Source organism: Parasteatoda tepidariorum, chromosome 5 (assembly GCF_043381705.1).
Source record: "Parasteatoda tepidariorum isolate YZ-2023 chromosome 5, CAS_Ptep_4.0, whole genome shotgun sequence".
Classification (NCBI taxonomy): Eukaryota; Metazoa; Arthropoda; class Arachnida; order Araneae; family Theridiidae; genus Parasteatoda; species Parasteatoda tepidariorum.
Genome location: NC_092208.1, coordinates 92240332 through 92260659, shown reverse-complemented (window position 1 = coordinate 92260659; position 20328 = coordinate 92240332). Strand labels below are relative to the sequence as shown.

The 20328-nt window shown below is 29.1% G+C and overlaps 1 protein-coding gene and 1 long non-coding RNA gene across 3 annotated transcripts in view; one reads left to right on the top strand and one right to left on the bottom strand.

The window, feature by feature from the left end:
• Positions 1–20328, top strand: part of LOC107440808 (guanine nucleotide exchange factor DBS) — a 139369-nt gene that overhangs the window by 101354 nt on the left and 17687 nt on the right. For both annotated transcript variants that reach the window (XM_071180809.1, XM_071180810.1), the window contains 12 exons: positions 2550–2640; positions 2714–2827; positions 2959–3075; positions 3989–4263; positions 5669–5783; positions 6716–6835; positions 8875–9066; positions 9657–9863; positions 11611–11781; positions 14608–14741; positions 17283–17349; positions 19048–19157. In XM_071180809.1, the coding sequence (XP_071036910.1) occupies positions 2550–2640; positions 2714–2827; positions 2959–3075; positions 3989–4263; positions 5669–5783; positions 6716–6835; positions 8875–9066; positions 9657–9863; positions 11611–11781; positions 14608–14741; positions 17283–17349; positions 19048–19157 (1713 nt within the window). The remainder of the gene's footprint in view (positions 1–2549; positions 2641–2713; positions 2828–2958; positions 3076–3988; positions 4264–5668; positions 5784–6715; positions 6836–8874; positions 9067–9656; positions 9864–11610; positions 11782–14607; positions 14742–17282; positions 17350–19047; positions 19158–20328) is intronic.
• LOC139425557 (uncharacterized) lies at positions 15036–19059 on the bottom strand. The gene is made up of 3 exons (XR_011636770.1): positions 18919–19059; positions 16252–16335; positions 15036–15174 (listed from the first exon to the last, which is right to left on the bottom strand). It is a non-coding gene; the product is annotated as an uncharacterized lncRNA (long non-coding RNA).

The following is a 20328-nucleotide window of genomic DNA, read 5'->3' as shown; positions in this document are numbered from 1 at the left end:
AGGAATGGTCGACCGAACTGTGTAGGGGTCGGTCAACTGGCCTTGCATTAGAAAGATTCTGGGTTCAAATCCCGGACAAGGCATGAATGTTGTTTCATTCTCTGTACTATCTGCTCTTACTGTGAGAGCATTGTTGGCCCACCTAATATGGTGCCCCTGAAGGAATTGCCAGCAAATTTGCCCTTAAATGCCTGACTTCCCAAAAGTCAACAAAGGTGGACATTGGGGAAAAAACTAATAATTTAGGGATGTAATGAATATTCGCTATTCGACCTATTATTATTTGGAAAAGCATTTTTCGACAAAGTGTTTTTTGGAGGGCAAATTTAAATAGATTTAAGAAAGAGTAATCAAAAATTGTATTTTTTACTATACATTATAAGAAATTGTTTTTACACATATTTCTTAAGTTCTAAAACTTGATAATTTATGATCTGAAAGCTAAATGAAAAAAACGAAATTAGAAGAATTTATACTGAACCATGAGTTTTGTAGTGCTGATTTTTTTGAAATTATATTCAGGCAGGTCAGTTTTGTGTTTTTTCAACGCTTTATGTTTTGAAAACTGAGAACCTCTTTTTTTTCATTTGTTACACTTTTACTTGTTTTTCTGTATTAACTATAATGCAGTATTTTGACAGAGTGTTTCTAATAAACTTAATTCTTTTTTTGTCACTTGTATGATAAGACTGTTAACCACTCACTTAGAAAACTGTGATTCTCAACGTTATATTTCAGAACTAAGAAAAAAAATTCTCTTTAACTTTATATCAATTTTTTTTTTCTTGAGCATTTTTTAACTATCGTATCATTTTTTAAAGAGCATATCTTATGAATTTTATTCTTTAGTGGTCACTTTTTTCTAAAAATACGGCATTGTGAAAAAATTTAATTAAGACATTTAGCATTAAATATTTTATTTACAAATTAAGAACGGTTTTTGTTTTGGTTTCTTCCAGCTTATTCAAAAAACTTTTGTTTTTTATTAGACTTTAAACTTAATAAAATTTTTAACTTTAAATTTGAAAACACGGTAATTGGAAAATTGATATATTTGGCTTTAAAATTTTCTTTCAAAAATTAAGATCTTTTTTCTGCTTTTGTATATAATCTTTTTTATGGGATTTTTTATGATAGCGCTGCATTTTTAAAAGGGTTTCTACTAGATACCACCTCTTTTAATGTTTTATGGATTTTTTTTCTTCTAGAAAATATTATTTTTAGCAATAAAGTTTTGTTTTAAAAATTAAGAAGATGATTTTTTTCTTTTTTTCAACTTTACAACTTTAATTTTTTCTTAATTGCTTTTAGTCAGTTTTTTATTTATCTTAAATATTTCTTATTATCTTGATATCTAATTATCTTTATTATCTTAAAATTTTTTATCAAAGGTTTTTTTCTTTTACCCCTTACCAATAATACAGCTAAGTTTTTATTATTTTTCAATAATGACTAAACTTCTTTGTATATAAAAAAAATATTATTTATTAATGTTTTTGTTTTATAAAATGCTGCAGAATATGCAATATTTGGCAGAATCACTATTTGTTACATCCTTAATCCCCTTCAGGACAGTGATCACACACACATATATATATAAATAATTGCACAATTCTCTTCACAGACCTATGGTATCTATAGTGATAATAACTAGTCTTTCTGATTTTAGCGATCAAAGATCACACGGATCTCGATACGGTACTCTCGTATTAGTACGCATACTTGCTAAACTTGCAGGCCTGGAGTAGTATACATACTGAAGGGGTTAACAAACCCCACAAACAACAACTAATAAAAGAAAATTTATATTAAAAATTAATTCACAATTATATTAATCATCAAGAGAAGACAATTTTAAGACACTACTAAGACTTGGTTTCAACGAAATTAATACATCTGCATTAAACTGCCTTATGTCAATTTTATATTGTACTTATATCTGAAATCTCTCTGATCGATCTCAAAGTCCTTTCATCCATTCCAATGTTGATCCAAATGTTGTTCATCCAATGATCTGGGCACACATTTTGTTGTTGAAGTTTTTCTTTTTTTGTAGAATTTAGAAAAATGTATTAGAAGAATTAGAAACTGAACATTTTCAAATCTTTTTACCACAGTGCGAATTTCATGTGTCATAATATATTTCGTTTGAAAATATAACTTTAATGTATTAGAACTAAAGATTATAACTTTTGGAATAGCTAATGGTGAACAAATTTAGACAAAATTCTTAAAATGAGTCGTAAATTTTTTTTTCAACACTTCATAGTTAGTTTACCATTTCATCTTTAAAAATATTTAAATATAGATTGGTTTATAATTGATTTTCTGTAAAAATAGGGGTTAAAATCTTTTCAGTGTCTAAATATGTTGTGATAACAAAATATTTGGTGACAAGATTTTTTAAAAATGAATAACCTGAAATGAATTCGTTGTAATTCAAATAATATACAAGAAATATTTTTTCTGATATGTAAAAAATAAACTTATTTTGCACGTTCTTGTTTGAAATTATTTAATATTCTATTTATTTGATTTAAATGCTTTAGGCTACAAGATGCAGACTTGGGATTTGTCCTCATAATAGATAGAAGGAATGATAAGTGGAGTTCCGTAAAAACAGTTCTTTTAAAAATTTCGGTAATTAACTTCTTCTACTTATATGCATTGTCTACGCTGCATGTTTTTTTTAACTCTTCTTGTTTATTTTAAGGGGTACTTCCCAGGACTCATTCAAGTGGTGTTTGTCCTTCGTCCATTGGGTTTTTTACAGAAAGCTATTTCAGAAGTTAGTAACAAATTCTTTAGAGAAGAGTTTAAATTTCGGGTAAGTGCCTTAAAATTATATAATGGAAAGAAATTTAAAATATTTATTAAATTTTTATCCTCTTTGTTCTATACCAGAGATTGATAAAAATGTTTGTCAGGTGACAATTCATTTTATCTTTTGTTTTTCAGCTTGTAATTTGTAGCAATATTGATCATTTACATCAGTACATTGAGGTTAGTCAACTGACGGTTGATTTAGGAGGAACCATTTCGTACAATCATGAAGAATGGATACAACAGCGTGTGGTGCGTTTATTGTGTTTTTTTTATTTTTTTATCTACAGTAGTATTTTGAGCTATTTGAGATTTGTATTGTTGTTTTGTATTGTTTTACTGTGTGTTATGTTTACTTATATGTTATTTCAGTCAAATCTCAATGCATTGTTCCCACATCTTTCTTTTCCCTTTTTATATCATTTTGTTTTACCTGTTCCACAGCACAAAGGTTATTTGTATAATGTTAAGTATACATGCTCCTATTATTTTTTAAACCAATAAATGCCGTGTCTATAGTGCAGAAATGTTAACATTTAAAAAAAAAATGAAGTTGTTTAGTTTTGGAAAGTTTTGGAAGTATAATTGATGTTTTCTTGCGGTATTTACTTCAAAAATGAATTTCTTTTTAGGTGTATTTTTGAGTTCTAATCTCGTTAGTCCATTAATGTTTGTAAAAGCCATTAAAAGAATATGAATTTCACATTTTGTTATGTTTTACTCCATTCTGTAGAAATTGCTAAAAAATTCACGACTTTCACTTTTGTTAGTAATTTGTTATGTGTAGGCAGTAAAAAATTTGTACTGGAAAGATTAATTTTAATACAATTAATTTTAAAACATTAATTTTTTAACAATTTTGTTTGTGAATAAATGATAAGCTTTATATTTGCATGCATTGTATTCTATTTTTCTTTATAGACTCTAGAAAAAAAAAAAAATTTCCCTTTTAAACTGTTTTAATATTTTATTTCTCTACATAGGGTGTTAAAAATTTGTTCGAAACAGTATTTTAGACTATTATTAAAAAAAACAATTGTAAATTCCATTTTACATTTATTTCTATTTTTTGTGCACTGTAAAAAAAAATTATTAAAACTATTTTTTAAATAATTTGTTACCTGAAACAATTTCAAGGCTTTTGAATTATGCTTTCCTTGTGTAGGCTGTTGAAAATTTTACTACAAACCTTCAGGACATTTCAGCATCTCTGCGGGAATTGACCCAAAGACTTCAGGAAACAGAGTTTCCGAATGATGTCCAGTCCACTCTCTCCCTCTTGGAGGATCAGGGTGGTGAGTACCAGAGTCTGAAGGAAGACATCCGATGTGCAGCAATGCACGGAGAGACTCTCCTTAATTGCATCAGGAAGCCTAATCTGCAGAATGTGATTGCGGTCAAATGTTCTGATCGATTCATCAATGCAGCAGCCGTGCAAAGGTCAGTTGCTTATTTTTTAATTCATTTTGTAATCCTAACGATGCTCATTAGTTTTATTACTTAATAGGATTGCATATTAAGTGGGATTTGATTTCAAAAAATTTCAAGATATATTGCTTAAAAATATGTTTCACTTGGTTGTTGTTGTTGACGTATGCCTGTTTAGGCAGAGAGGTGTGATTGTTCTTGTTTTCCAGTGGCGCCATCTGTGGCCAAGAATTCGACTTCTGCCACAGACATTCCTCGCACCTGTTTATAGGGCAGATCCATTCATTAATCCACAGATCGTAATTTTGACCTGAATCAGAGAATGATCGATCGATCTCCTATCCAGTACCCCCAGAGGTTTTGATTTGTTATGGGAACATGGAGGACTTTGTAACTCGACAGATTTAGCATTCATCAGTCACCATTTACTACGCAGGGAATCTTCGGCCAGCGAGATTCGAACTCTCGGACATGGGTCCAGCACCCTACCGACCAGGCTATCCCGGCCTGTTTCAGTTGGTAAATTATGTATTTTATTTTATAACTGTTGTTAAACATCTAACCCAATTTTTTGGGTTTACAACGATAAATGTTCAACTCCTTAGTCTTATAATTTTGAACTCCATCCAGAAGACAAGGGAATTCTTGGATCAAGTAGTGGGAGAAATTTGCCTTTGTGGAGGACTTTTTGGTGGAACTAACCCGCATTAGCGATACATGGAAAGGAAAACCTCCCATGGTTAGTCTGACGGCAAGGAGACTCTAAACCATGATCTATCTACCACAGAGGATATTTTATGTCTTCACTGTGGTCAGTGAAATCTGGATGCGGAATTGTATTGACCAGCCATCGCTGGGATTCGAACCTGGTTCACCTCATTGGAAGGTGAATGCTCTATCCCCTGAGCTTTTACGGCCCTGGTTGATAATGTAGTATCAATTCATTGCTTCAAGTGTTCCATGAATGCTTATCCCTAAATTTTTTCTCTAAACAAATTCAACAGCATAACTTGTTTAATTGTAAGATTAAAAGTTTCTAATTATCTGTGTGATTATAATGGAATCTTTTGAAAGTAATTTTCTAAGAATCTTTTTAGTCGTCTGCTTATACAAAGGCAAGTTCATCTCTCTTAATAAAGTTACTTGGCTCACTAATTCACTCGCTTTTTATTTTTTACCTAATTACCCAACCATAAATGTTGGAGGAAATAATGAATGAAGACTTGGCTAACTATTCAGATTGCACCTATTTACCAAACTATATAGATAAAAATGTCAGTATGTATCTTACATTAACTGTAGTTCATTTAGAGTTGAATATAAAATAGCATTGCTGCAAATTTGGCAAATTTTCAAGCAGTTAATTTTGAGAACTTGGTATATATCATTTGTTTTCATGGTCATAAATGTCTTATAGGTTGCTTCTTCAGCTAGATGAAACAGAAAAAGGTTTTGACTCATTTTGGTCACAACATGAAAAGCGCCTCAGTCAGTGCCTTGAACTTAGAAAATTTGAACAGGAGTTTAAAGAAGTAAGTCATCTCAGGTTTTTTGTAATTTTTTTTAAATACTCCTCAAATCTTCTTTTTTTCTTCTGTAATCGCATACAAGGCTCAAAGTTGTCCTTAATTTCAATTTTTAAAAAAAGTGTCCTTACTTTTTAAAAATTTCAATAAATGTTCAGAAAATTTTGTATTTTCCAAATTTTTGTTGAAGTTAATAGCAAGAATAAATATTATTTATCTAAAAAAAGAAGTGAGGAAATTTCAAGTTCAGAAATTTGCTAGGTGCCATAAAACAAAGTATGTAACAAAATGAACGCCTCATTCTTTATAGCGTGTCAAGTATGGCATTAATTTGCTTTCATTGTTGAAGACAATTTCCCTTGACTTGCTGGTATGGAACATTCCATGTGAGAGAAATACATATAAAACTCTTTATCTCTCTTTTCTCCCTCCATCACTGTATCGTACTGTACTGATTTTCAAAAGAGAAACCTCGTATTTTGCTACTATTTAACGATTTTCCCTATTTATACTATTTTTTCCCTCTTTTTCTTCTATATATATATAGAGAGAGAGAGAGAGAGAAAAGAGAAACTTTTGCATAACTTTGTTTTTNAAAAAAGAAAAAAAAATGTATTTTAGGCTTCAGAGGGCTCCAGCTCCGAATAAAACTTTAAAAAAAGAAGGAAAAAGTTGGATTTGGGGGCCCCAAGCTACAGCTTATTTAGCTTATACGTAAATCCGGCCCTGAGTGCAGGAACTACTAAAATTGTATATCTGCAAATCTATGTTGGTATCCTAGAAATTGCTCCCATTAGAGAATCCTTTAAATTGTCCTTAAGTTTGAAAGCAATTTAGTCCTTAATTTTTATATTCTGGACTTCCAGCCCTGAGTATTATTTATTATCTGCAACAAAAAAAAAATTTTGTTCAAATGTGTGTCTAATGAGTGATTGCAGTTGCAGGTGACTCTAGCTGGAAATCTGAGAGATTTAGCTGAAATTCCCGATACTGGAGATTCTGTTTCTGAAGTAGACTCATTGTTGGAAGCCTTAGAAAAATTCAGAAGTGATACTGAGGTGAATCTTTTATAAAAGAAAAGTTTTACCAAATATTATATGAATGCTGCACAGTGTTTTATCATGTTTTTTAATTACTGATTATATATATATTTATTTATTTATTTTTTTACGTTTTAACACATGAACAAAATTTTATATTTTATTTATCCTAATAATGATAGATTTACTCAATATTTACTCACAGTAAAATTGAATATTTTTTTACTTGGTCTAGTATCAAATTATTTTGCACTATTTAAAATTATGAAATTACTTACAAAATAATATCAAAATATTTTTAATTTTGAGAGTTATTATTAAGAATGTTTTGCGCTATTGATAATGAGGAAAATAATTTTTTATTAAATAATATTTCCTTCTTAATTGTTAACTTCTTTGAAAAAAAGAATTTTTCTGTTGTAAATGTTGCATATAATTTTTTATACGACAATATTTTCAAGTTATCTGTCCCCTTAGCATCATTAATAAAAATATCTTGGGTTATTGCAAATTTTTAAGAACTTTATTTTGAAGCTTTCTTTATTACTAAATTACAGGTTGATTTATCACAATGCATTATTACTTCATGGATTTTTAAGAAATAAGTAAGATAAACTGTTTGTGTCATTTGTCTGCTTCAAAAAATCAGGGTTGTCATAATTTAAATTAACTCTTTTTTTTTTGATAAAAAGATCATTGATTTAATTCAGAAATATTTTTCATTCAGAATAATTTATAAATATATTCTTAAGGTTGTGATTTTTGGAAAGTAATTCCATTGATATTGAAGGTTATATCTAGAAAAATAATGAAAAGGTGATGTATTTAAATTATTATTTATTGTTAAAAAAAGACTAAATGTGCATTAGTGTATGTGTATTGCTGTATGAAACTGTATGAAAAATAATTTGCTATTTAATAAGCATATTTTAATGCTTTAATAATAAGCATATTTTTATTTAATAAGCAAATTTATTATACCAATGTAATACTTATTTTAACCATTTTAGTTAAAAAATATTAGGTACTTAATTTATTGTTGTTTTAAATAGTATTAAACATTATAAACTTTTTTTATCAAAGCTGTGATTAGTATAAGTATAAAAAAATAGTAGAAATATATATATATATATTTTTAAATTATGTTTCTTTGCCAACTTTGATACAAATTTTAGAGTGAAATTTTTTGTTAAGAACTTTCTTTTATAAAAAATTGTTATTCTGAGAAGTGGTCACTCAAAGAATTCTCAACACCTGTCAAAGCATTTCTAAAATATTTACAAACTAGCAGCTTTACTCAATGCTATATTAGTTTTATAACATATTTTATTATTCAAAATTATGAATGATAAATTATACAATAAACGTAATAAATTAAAGTTATTTTAATTCCATTTGGACAATCAGAAATGGAAAATAACTCCTGAACTTTTGATAGGTTCCCTAAATATAGCAAGGGATAATAACAACTGCCGATCCTTAAAATAATTAAAAAATTTTAATCAGTTTTTTTCTTTAAGGATGTTTAGAATCGATTTTGAAATGTGTTTCTAAAAACATAAATAATAAAAAATCAGCAGTAATTGAAATGAAAAAATAAAACTAATTTACTAAAATACAGATTGATCAGGAAAAATGTTTGATTGTAGTAAATCTAGAGCATTGGGGATTGGCTGCCATCAATAGCACCATATTTGATGCCAAATAATATTGAATCTTTATTTTAAGTTGAACTTCTAATAATAAAACAAAACAAAAAGAAATGCTGGAATTAGCTTTTTTAATTTTCTCAGAATCTGTAATCTGTTACATTGTGCATGACTGTGTAGTGATGAAAAATATTGATTTATAGATTATTTACTTTTAGTTTTACCCCGTACGATGAACGGGTGCTTATAAAAATCACTAGAATTGCCTATGGAGGAAAGTATTTTATGTGAGACTCGATAACTAGCATAAAATTCTTATTGTATCCTAAAATCTTGAGATTTGTTTTGCTTTTACTGTGGGCAACTAATTTTTAAATGTTGATTTTGAATTTAATTGTTTTATAATAGGCTGATCTAGACAAGGCAGATCATCTTCAGCAGGAGGGAGAAAAACTTATAGTTGCCAATCATTACGCTGTAGACTCTCTAGCGCCTAAATGCATTGAGCTCGAGAGAATTGCAGCTGACATTCGCCAACAAGTAGCTTTCCGTATAGAGATTCTAAGAAAAAGTCGAGACCTCCAAGCAAGAATAGAAAAAGTGAGTTCTTTTGCTTAAAATTAAAGAAAATATGTTTTTTTTTGCATTATGAAATGTTATATATATATATATATCTGTGTGTGCGTGTGCGTGTGTGATTGTTGACACTAAGTTAGACATGTAAAAAAATTAAAAAGTATGAAAATGGCGGTTTTTGTGTTGGTTTGTTGAACTGATTTGTATAGCAATGCTAAATGTGTTGCATATTTCTTATTTATATCAGTTTTAATTTAAATTTTAAAAAAAAAAATTCATGTTAAAAATTTTAATCAGCCAGTTTCTTGTGTTGTCAAAACAAATCTCGAAGCTTTTTTTATTTTTATGTTAACTGCATTAAAAAAATGTATTTGTTAAAATTCGTAATCAAAATTTTATAAATTGAATTTTTGTGTTAAACTTGATAAAAATAGTTTTTCCAATCTGATATTTTATATTCAATTTTGTAAACATTTTTGAAAAAAAAATTTCGTAAATTTTATTGTCTTTCTTGTATTTAATTATTGTTCAAAAAAATGTAGAAATGTTTTAAAAAGTATTGAAAGTGAATGTAAACACAGAAGTGCTAATCAAAAGTCATTTTTTAATTGCAGGCAAACAAGTGGTGCACAAGGGGTGTGAACCTGCTGGCTGGGCAGCAGATTGAAAAATATTCCTCTCCTGTGTTTGCTCAATCTGCTCTAAAAGAGATTGAGTATTTTTTGGAGAGTTCCAATGAGTTCAATCTCAATGATCCCAAAGAAATTCACTCACTCTTCAAGGGGGTGATCACACCTGAATCTAGAGCTCTTGTGCAACAGGTAACTCTTGTTTTATTTATTATGTTTCATAATTATTTACTACAGTAGAGTTTCCCGAATCTGGAACCAGGGTCGGATTACGTATCAGGCCAGACTGGGCCATGGCCTGGGGCCCCAATGATTAAGGGCCCCCTTAAAAAAAAATTTGAAAATAAATTTTAAAAAATTAAGAAAAACAATGCATTTTTTTAAAGAAGATAAATTTCAAATATATATTAATAAAATACGATAATTTTTTAGTTCTAATTTAACAAAATAAAATAAAATTTAATTTATTATTATTTATTTCAATTTTAAATTTGCTTTCTTACATGAAAAGATATATAAATACTTTTATATTTAAATAAATAGAAAATATATGTAAAAAAAAATTTATTCTAAGGGCCCTAAAAATTTGAATGGCCTAGGGCCCCGCTTGCGCTTAATCCGGCCCTGTCTGAAATGTTTGTAGCTGTTGATTTTTAGATTTNGATTTTTTTTTAGTTCTAATTTAACAAAATAAAGTAAAATTTAATTTATTATTATTTATTTTAATTTTAAATTTGCTTTCTTATATGAAAAGATATATAAATACTTTTATATTTAAATAAATAGAAAATATATGATTAAAAAAATTTATTCTAAGGGCCCCAAAAATTTGAATGGCCTAGGGCCCCGCTTGCGCTTAATCTGGCCCTGTCTGAAATGTTTGTAGCTGTTGATTTTTAGATTTTAGAATTTTCTGGATTTAAGGTATACATTTAAATTTATGATGACTTAACAGAATATGCAGTGAAAAACATATTTAAAAATGCAGGTACTCAAATTAATATGAAAGCTGTTATTTCAAATTAATATGAAAATCGTTATTTTTCCTTGAAAATCGGTGATTCGGCACAACTTTGAAACTTGGGTTCTTTAAAACCCAGGACTTGCATGTTTTTGGATTTCATTTTACCATAAGCAAGTCCCTATTTAAAATCTTTTTCCCTCTACCCATGTTCACATTTTGCTTTATAACTCTATTAATATTTACCTTCTTTATTTTTATATCTATTGCTGGACAAAATAAAGAATTTCAAAGCAAAAAAAGGCTTTAAATTAGGTCTGATCATATACTTGCTTCAAGAAAAAGCAACAAAGTAAATTCACACTTCAACTATTAGTAAAAAAAAAAAAGATTTTTTTATATATATTTAAAGTTCTTACAATTTTACTTACATAAAAATAACTGCTGGTGTGTTCTTTTCATATGTATTTTTTCCATGCTTGAGAGTTACATGTCCTGGTGGATAACTTATTTTTTGCTTCCTCTCTACACTTTTTAGAATATCTTATATTGAGTAATCTCTAAGAACACTAACAGAATTATTTTTTACTTCCTCTCTACAGTTTTTAGCATATTATATTTTATATTGAGTAATATCTAAGAACACTGACAGAATTATTTTTTGCTTCCTCTCTGCAGTTTTTCACATATTATATCTTATATTGAGTAATCTCTAAGAACACTAACAGAATTATTTTTAAACATATGAATCAGTTGTTAAAAACTTTATTGTTTTTCGAAAGATAGCAGTTCTTGTAACTTACTTATCTGCAGAAATTGTCTTCCAAATTTCGTGTCTCATACTCAGTATATAATTTTATCTTCCAAATTTATTTATTAAGTAATTACTACCCATCTTTCTCTACAATTGAGTTTATTGTATTTTGTCCCAATTCACTAGTTTGTGTGTCTTACACCTTTATTTAAAACTTTTTTTAGGTTCTGAAAAGGATAGAAGATGTTCAGATGATGTGTGAGAAAAGAAAGTGTAGCTTACAAAGAATAGTTTCTAGAAACAAAGGCAATGCTCAAGAATCCTCTCTCTTTTCTTCTGGAAAATCTCCTGAAGGCAGGAGAAAAATTGTGAGGAAGACAAAAAATGTGCCTAAGGTAAACTAACCTCACATTGTCTGCTGTTATGCACATTATAGCGAAACTAGTGAAAATTGTGACCAACTGTTATACATATTACAGTGGAAGATTTTGTAATGTATACTTGAGGATGCTATCCCTCGCAAACTCGCAATAATTGCTATGCAATTATATTTACATATTAAAGTGGATTTGCATAATTAAATTTACATATTATAGTGGAAGATTCTGTTATGTATACTATCACTCGCCTACTCCCAATAATTGCTGCACAAATATTTTTTGGTTGCTCTGCAGTAAATTATTTTATCGTCCTTTTATCCACCTACCTATCAATAATTATAATATTAATTGATAATAATTATGATAATTATAAATATAATAATTATTACATAATTATATTATGTAATAATATTATATAATTTTGATAATTATAATAATTATGATATTGATCTATTAGTGAACATAAATAATTTTGCTCAGTAATCATTTTTTCAAAACGACATTTAAAATTAAAGATTTATTGCTATTACAAATTTGTTGAGCTCACAACCATCATTTAATGTTACCAAACATAAAAGTCATAAGATTGTGAATGCAGCCAATCATCTCACAAACAATAATTTAATGAAATGAAAATAAAAAAAACGCAAGTTGTATGAGACACCGATTAAAATAAGTTTATCTTAAAATGTAGAGTATTAAGGTGATTTCATAAAATTACAATATAATAAAGAAACAACACTTTCAGTTTTAAACTCTTTACCAATCAAAAATTTAATATCAGCCGAGTAGAATAAGAAAAATAAATAGTGTAGTTCAATATCTTTAAATTAGGGATACAAAAATATTTTGTAGGACAATACCTTTATGACTTTTATTAATTTTATGCTTACCATAAGTATATAGATATTAATGTGAGAAAACTGGATCCTACCATGTGATTTTTACAGCCAATAAAAATAGTTTACAATATGAGAACTTTATTTTTATCATATATACACATACACACCGAAGAACCATTGCATTATGACCACCCTGCTAATAACATGTAGGACCACCTTTAGCCCTCAAAACTGCTAGCACCCGCCGTGGCATTGATTCCACAAGGTGCTGATAGGTAGTCTGAGGTATCTGGTACCAAGCGCTCACCAACTGGTCCTGCAATTCCCTCACATTGCGAGGGGGTAGCGTGGCAGCACGAATTTGGTTTTCCAAGTAGGACCACAAATGCTCTATTGGATTAAGGTCAGGTGAATTTGGGGGCCAAGACATGACTTGAAAGTCACTGGAATGTTCCTCGAACCAATCCATGACGATTCGACCCTTATGACATGGTGCATTATCCTGTTGGTAAACACCATCCCCCGCAGGAAAAACTGTTGCCATGAATGGGTGAACCTGGTCTGCAACTATGTTCAAGTAGCTTACAGACGTCAGGGATCGTTCTATGAGGATTATGGGTTCTAATGTGCCCCATGAAAACATTGTTCCTGGGCAAGAAACCTTGAAAACCTGGGCGAGCCCATTGTTATAGATGGAGGGTGGTCATAATGTAATGACTCTTTGTGTACTTATATATATATAAATTAACAATTTCAATTTCCTTACAAAAGAAAAATAATATCAACACAAAAGCTAGGTTGCCTTTTAGTTGAGAATCATACTCAGAAGACAAAAGTACTCCCTAATCAGAAATCGGGAAAAGCATACCTTATTTCAAATGAAAATAAATTAAAACCACATCTTAAATAATCTTGCAACCTTCCTTTTGTTGCAAGTAATGTCTATACTGCATTTTATGTTATAATAAAAGAGAGGAATAACTCTTGTAATTTAAGCAAAAATGGTCATAGTAGCAAGATATTGCTGCACTGTGAGTGTAAAAAAACTTTTGTAAACATATAGTTACGTTAGTACTTGATTGAGAATACTTACACTGGAAGAATTACCTTCTAACAATCCAAAATTGGGAAATAGGCAGAAAAATTTCTCTAAAATTAATCAATATTTTTTTTTTTTTTTGCAGTATTAGTTAAATAAAAAACATTGTGAGTAAAAAAAGTGACAAACAAAAAAGTATTGATATTTTTATTCAATCCTTTGAACATGTTAGAATATTTCAGCATACACTGCAATAGCATTTTTTGATTATTAATTGAGTTGAACCTGTTGAATCAAATTAATATATTCTTTATATGCTTGATATAAATTGCTAAATTTGATGCTCTTGATAAGAAGAGTACAGAAACTGGAGAGGAATAAAAAATCTGTTTGCAAACTATTATCCAAAAGCATCTCCATAAATTTTTCATGCTAATCAAAATTTCAGCAGAAAAAATTTTATGGCAAAAAAAATTATTAATTTAATCAAAACATTCATCATTTATTTTTCTTAAGAAAAATTTAATTTTTATAGATTATCTTTTTTTTTCTCTTTTGTAAAATTACATGATTCAACTTATTTGAAAATTTAATCTTAATTTTCTAAAAATATTTTTTTAAGAACCAATTACTTATATGTTTCAAAAATTAACTTTGTTATAAAAATAAGAGTAAAAGATTCAAAGTTTTAGTAGTCTTCATTGAATTCCCCCCTTTGATTGGATGGCCCTCCTGTTTGCATGCCACTTGCCCTTAATAATTCTGTTTAGTAATATAAAATAAAAGGCCTTGTTATCATTGAATAATCTAGTTGATTATTTTATATTAAAAAGTTATTGATCGTTTATTTTAGTCACTTATTTGTAAAATTTAAAATTTGCTTTTTTGTAACTTTACTTGTTGTTTTCCAAAAGAAAATTTATTTAACATTTCACTAAGTTAAAATTGAAATCGTTACAGGTTAAAATTGAAGTGCGCTTTGGTGATCAACTGCAATCAGAGCCAAATAACTTGCTACAAATCCCTGACGGTAGTAGTGAATCTAGATCCCCTTCTCCAATGACGTGTCAAGAGATGCTGCACAACAAAAGAAGGTGAGAGCTACAAACTTATTTCTATTTAAATAAAATTAGCCAGTATTTTTACTAAATTTTGCTAATTTCTTTTGTTTAATTCAAGCATTTTCTTAAGTTTTGTTTAGTTAAGAAAATTTCCTAAAATGAAAATATGTACCTAAGAAAACCTTACTAAATTGCAACTCAGTTTATTACTTTCTTAATCTAAATAAATAATGCTAAGCAGTGAAATAAGCTTCAAATGGAAAGTAAATTTTAGGGAAAAACTTTCTTTATACGATGAAACCACCAGGAAAGACCACCTCTGTATAGTGACCTCCTCTATTTACGACCCATTTTGGGAGGCACAGAACTTTTTCCGTAGATTTTGCGTTGAAGAAAACCTGTTGGAGAGACCATAAGAACCTGTTCCAGCTAATGGGAAAATTTCCCCACCCAATGCAGTGAAGGTCTAATAAGAAAACACAAAAAAATATGAAAGCAAAAAATATTAACAAAACAAATAAGTATATTAAAACGTATTCAAAATATTTACGAGCGGCTTTTTTTTGGAGATCTCAAAAAGAGATAAAAAATCTCATGTTACAGTCAGAGTGCACTAAAGTTGATGATATAAATGATTTATTTTTGAAGTTGAAAATTAAATTAGATTAAAAAAAAGTTATTTTAGGAAAAACTAAGTGTCTCAAACAACCAAACCTCTGCTCATATTTTAAGGTAAGTTAATTTTTGTGATATAAAACTAAATGCAAACTTAAATAAAAAAGTAATTGTTTATTTATTTAAAAATAGTTCTATGATTCATAATTGGTAAATTCGTTTTTACTCATAATTACACCAGTAGGGATCATTTTTATTGACGCTGAATTTTATTCATCCATTTGATTATTGTGACGCCAACACAAGTGGTATTTCCTCACCCAAAGAAATGACGCTGTCTAAAAGAAAATTCGTTTGCGAAAAATTATGTGCTTTTGGTAACATTTTGAAGTCAATGGATGTAACCCCCTAAGACGGAAGATTTTAATGTGGAACACAGAGAGTGGTCGCTCCTGAGAGGTTTCACTGTAATACATAATTCATTTCTCTTAAAAAAGCATTTTAATTTTTGTCATTGTGAATCTATTCAAGAATATGTTATCTGAAATAAATTTAATATCATATTTACAAATCCAATTTAATAAATAATACTAGTTAATTAATTAATAACATTAAGCTGAATGACTTCCCACTATCTGCTATCACACGTCATAGTTTAAAATAGGCTCTTTAAATAGAGATACAGATGTATCACTCAATGTCATAACTAAAGTGTTTTTTCCCCCTCAAATCTCATAGAATTGTGCTTTATTAATGGGTAATGTATTTTGATGAGTGATGTACCACACAAAATGTTTATGACTGTACTAACAAATAAGGATTTATTCATTCTTACTAACATAATTTTATGCCCCTGTTCTATGTCTGAACAACAAACCCTCTTGTTTTATCTTTGATCATGCTCAAAGGGAGACGAAAAAATACTTACTCTACATTCTGATGTGTAAGTCGACTCCCTATTTTTGATGACGAGCTAGCCAATTTCTGGTGCGTCGGGTGTACGAGCCGACCGCTGTAAAAAAACAAACAAATATTAACGTTTTTGAAATTAAGAAACATAAAAAATTAATTAATAATTAAGATGAGAAGGATCTATTACAGAGTGGGATATCTGTATCAGGATGCTGACACAGGGTCGTATGTCTTAAAAATTTTCATTGCGATATCTTTTTTGAAACAGACTTGAATAAATTATCTTAACTTTTCTTATTTCTTTCAAAATGCAAAAGTATTGTTTCTAGAAAACCTTTTGATGTTAAAAATAATGATGGAAGAAAATGCAAAATGAATTGCATGTAACATACTTAAAATAGTTTTTGAAATTTTGAATTTCAAAATTTTGAAACATTGATGCACTGTTTTTGTAAAATAATTGCAATCCAAAAAGTACTGCAATAGGTTTGATTTTTTTTTTTAAGGTAAAATATTTTCTAGTGAATATATTATGGCTTTTGGTACTGGGGAGGGGGGTCATTTGCTTTGGTCCAAAGAAACATAAATACCAGTACAATATCATTGAAAGCAGAACTTGCAATATTAGAATGATATCTTTAAAGATATCATTTCACGTTACTTGGAAATTCTGTCTTAATAAGGAAAGATAGTCTTGCACCACTTTTGGGCTGGAGGAGATTCATGTTGAAATGTTCATTCTTGTACTAATAGACAAAAGAAAGGAATTCTATGAAATAATTAATTATAATAATTAATATTCAATATTTTCATTCCAGAACTTATTAGATATTGTAACTTTGGTAATTGCGTAAATGATAATTATACTAATTATTTCCTCAACGATTATGTGAAAATTTTCGTATATTTTCATAGACAACATTTCAAACGTTTTTAAATGGATGACTATTCTATCTTGAACAACTATGTTCGCCTAATTAGTTTTTAGTTAATATATTGTAATGTTTAAAGTAATGACTATGTTGTTTCTTTTTCTATATGCTCCAGTCATGTAATGACAGAGCTCATAGAAACTGAAAAAGCTTATGTATCTGAACTGAACAGCATTATTCAGGCAAGTATCATTTTTGAATGTTGTAGTGAAGTAGATTTTGATTGATATATGCACATTCTGTAAATATGTGTGACTTCAACTATAAACTTACACATGATGAATTAAAAAATTTTTTTGTATAGTATTTTTAAAAAAAACCATTATTGTCACTAATACTTTTTGCAGAATACAATAATTCTGGTGGTTCTAAATAAAAAGAAAATCCACATTTTGTTCTACAGTCTTTCTCATATAGAAAATCTGTTCACTCATATTATATGAGAAAATTACGTAAGGGGGAGGGGGAAACATTCTCTTAAATTTGACATTAGTAAAAACGATTGAAGGGCAGGTGTGCTTATCCAGAAAACATAAAATACTGGTGATTGTAAAATAATTTTATTTCTTCCATTTCATTTAGAAAAACTAAATTATCCATAACTACCCTTTTTTATAAGCGTTTATAATGTGAATTAACTTTAAAAAAATTTGCAAGTAAATATAATTTTTATTTATTTTATAATAGTCATTGAACAGCCCACCCAGTTTTCAGAGTTTGCGACTACTAATGTTCTATTCCGTAGCCTTGTAAATTTTTAACCCCATGCAGAAGACAAGGGAACTTCTAAATCAAGTTTTGGGAGAAATTTGCCTTCGTGGAGGACTTTTTGATGGAACTAACCCACATTTGCGTTACATGGCGAGTAAAACCTTCCACGGTTAAACTGATGGCAGGGGCACTCTAACACATGATCCATCTACCGCTGAGGATATTTTACATCAGCACTGTGGTCAGTGCAAGCTGAATGTGGAATTTGTATCGACCAGCCAGCGCTGGGATTCGAATTCCCCATTGGAAGTCGAATGCTGTATCACTTGAGCCATCACGGTTCAAGTAAATATACATTTATCTTATTTTATATCCGTCGATGAACAGCCGATCCAATATTTTGGGTTTACGACTACTAATGTTAACTCCGTAGCCTTGTAATTTTGAACCAATCCAGAAGACAAGGAAACTCCTGGATCAGTGTCCCCAAAGGTATTGATTTGTTATGGGAACATGGAGGACTTTGCGACTTGACAGATTTAACGTGCATCAGTCACCGTTTACTACACGGGGAGTCTTCGGCCGGCAGGGATCGAACCCACGAGCTCTTGGACATGGGCCCAGCACCCTACCGACCAGGCTATCCTGGCCTCTAAGTAAATATACTTGTTCATATTTAAAAACAAAAACTCTAAAGTGGTAGTTAAAGCTAGCTAAATCTCAGGAGAAAAAGGAAAACAATGAGGGTAGAAAATTTATTACAAATAATTATTGCGTAGATATCATTGAATACGCAAGTGAGGAAAATGCTGGAAATGATATTTTTCAAAATACTTAAATCGTTATAAAGCCCAATCTATATGGCTGAAGCAGAAGTCATATAAAACTTGTCTGATTAAAGTAATAATGTTATATGCTGCAAACTGCAACCATTTACGGTGCCACTGGGCAGAAAACTAAAGAGTTTGTATTTCTATTTTAGGTAGTTTAGGTTGAAACTTTTAATAAACGAATGGTAGCACAGTTAAAACTTTATATACCTATATGTTGAAATTTGTAATTTTGCCTGCTCTGAATGGAAAACAAAAGACTTGTTTATGTTGGTCACAAATATTAAAATCTTTGTGAACTATAGAATTGTGCATTATCTTATAATAATGTGTTTCTAGGGTTACAAGAATGAGATGAGTAATGCAGCAGCGCAAGTGCCTTCTTCCCTCTACGGCAAGGCTGACATCCTGTTTGGAAACATGGAGGATATATATTCATTCCACAGCAAGTGAGAATCTTTCTCTTCATTTCTCTTCACGTCTCAGGAAAAAAGATTTATTTTCATTTTCTTTAAAATCTCTCTATATTAAAAAGTTTTAAGTGTGTTTAACTTATGTTGATTTTGTTTTGCTGTGCAAAAATGGTAATACTCAGACGCGTCAAGTTACGAAGGCATTTAAAAAATTTATTCAAAGTACAGTGGAAGAAAAATTTAACATTCACTCATTAATTAGAAGTTAACTGTTAAACTTCTGGGGGAAACACCATGCGAGCCACTCTTCAGGTTGCAAAAATACAACTATAGAATTCAAATTGGACGTGCTGAAAAGTCTGTGTTTATTTATGAGTTTTTTTGTTTTTTTTTTGAAAATTTTAATTTGTTCTTTATGCATTGCAATTTAAAGTGCTTTTTCTAGATTTTTTTTTTCACTTCTTTTGCTCTAAATAGTGATTATTCATCCGCTGTCAAAAAAAATCTCTCTCTCTCTCTCTCTAGATCATCATTTTCTGTTTCAAGAGAATAGGAATAAAATGGATAAATAAGTAAGAGAGGAAATGATCAGATGTTGCGAGATATAAATCATAACATTTGTATTGATTTTTTTTTAATGTAAAAAGATAAAAACCATTTGTAATTCAGGCTGTTTTACAATATAAGGTTATCCTTATAGATTGTTAAAAAGTAAAATTACTTCTCGTTTATTGCTTCGTATTAACTTCACACATTCGTAAGTTAAAATATTTTTTTTCAAGTATTGTACATTATTTTTCAAATCCAAGTATTTGTTAATTTTGTTGCAACTAGCATATTAACAAGATGTTTTTACATATAACTACAATGATTGCACATCTTATAAACAAAGATGTTGAAGGGAACCTAGACGTTTAAAGAAATTAAAATTCTTTCTATTTTTTCTGAAAAAAATAACAAAATATGCAATTTCCACTGATGGCAACAAAAAAAAAAAATTTTTTTTTAAATGTGTTTAAAACTTAAATGCAGCAAACCAAGAAAAGTTTATAATTTTGTATTCTTTTAAACAAAATTTTAATTATTAATAAATTTTGATTTTTAGCAGATCAATATTTTTAATTTTCGTGTCGCATTTTTTTGGTCATTTTATCTATGTAAAAAAAAGGTGGTATATGCAAAAAATGTGTGATTAATATTTTTTTTA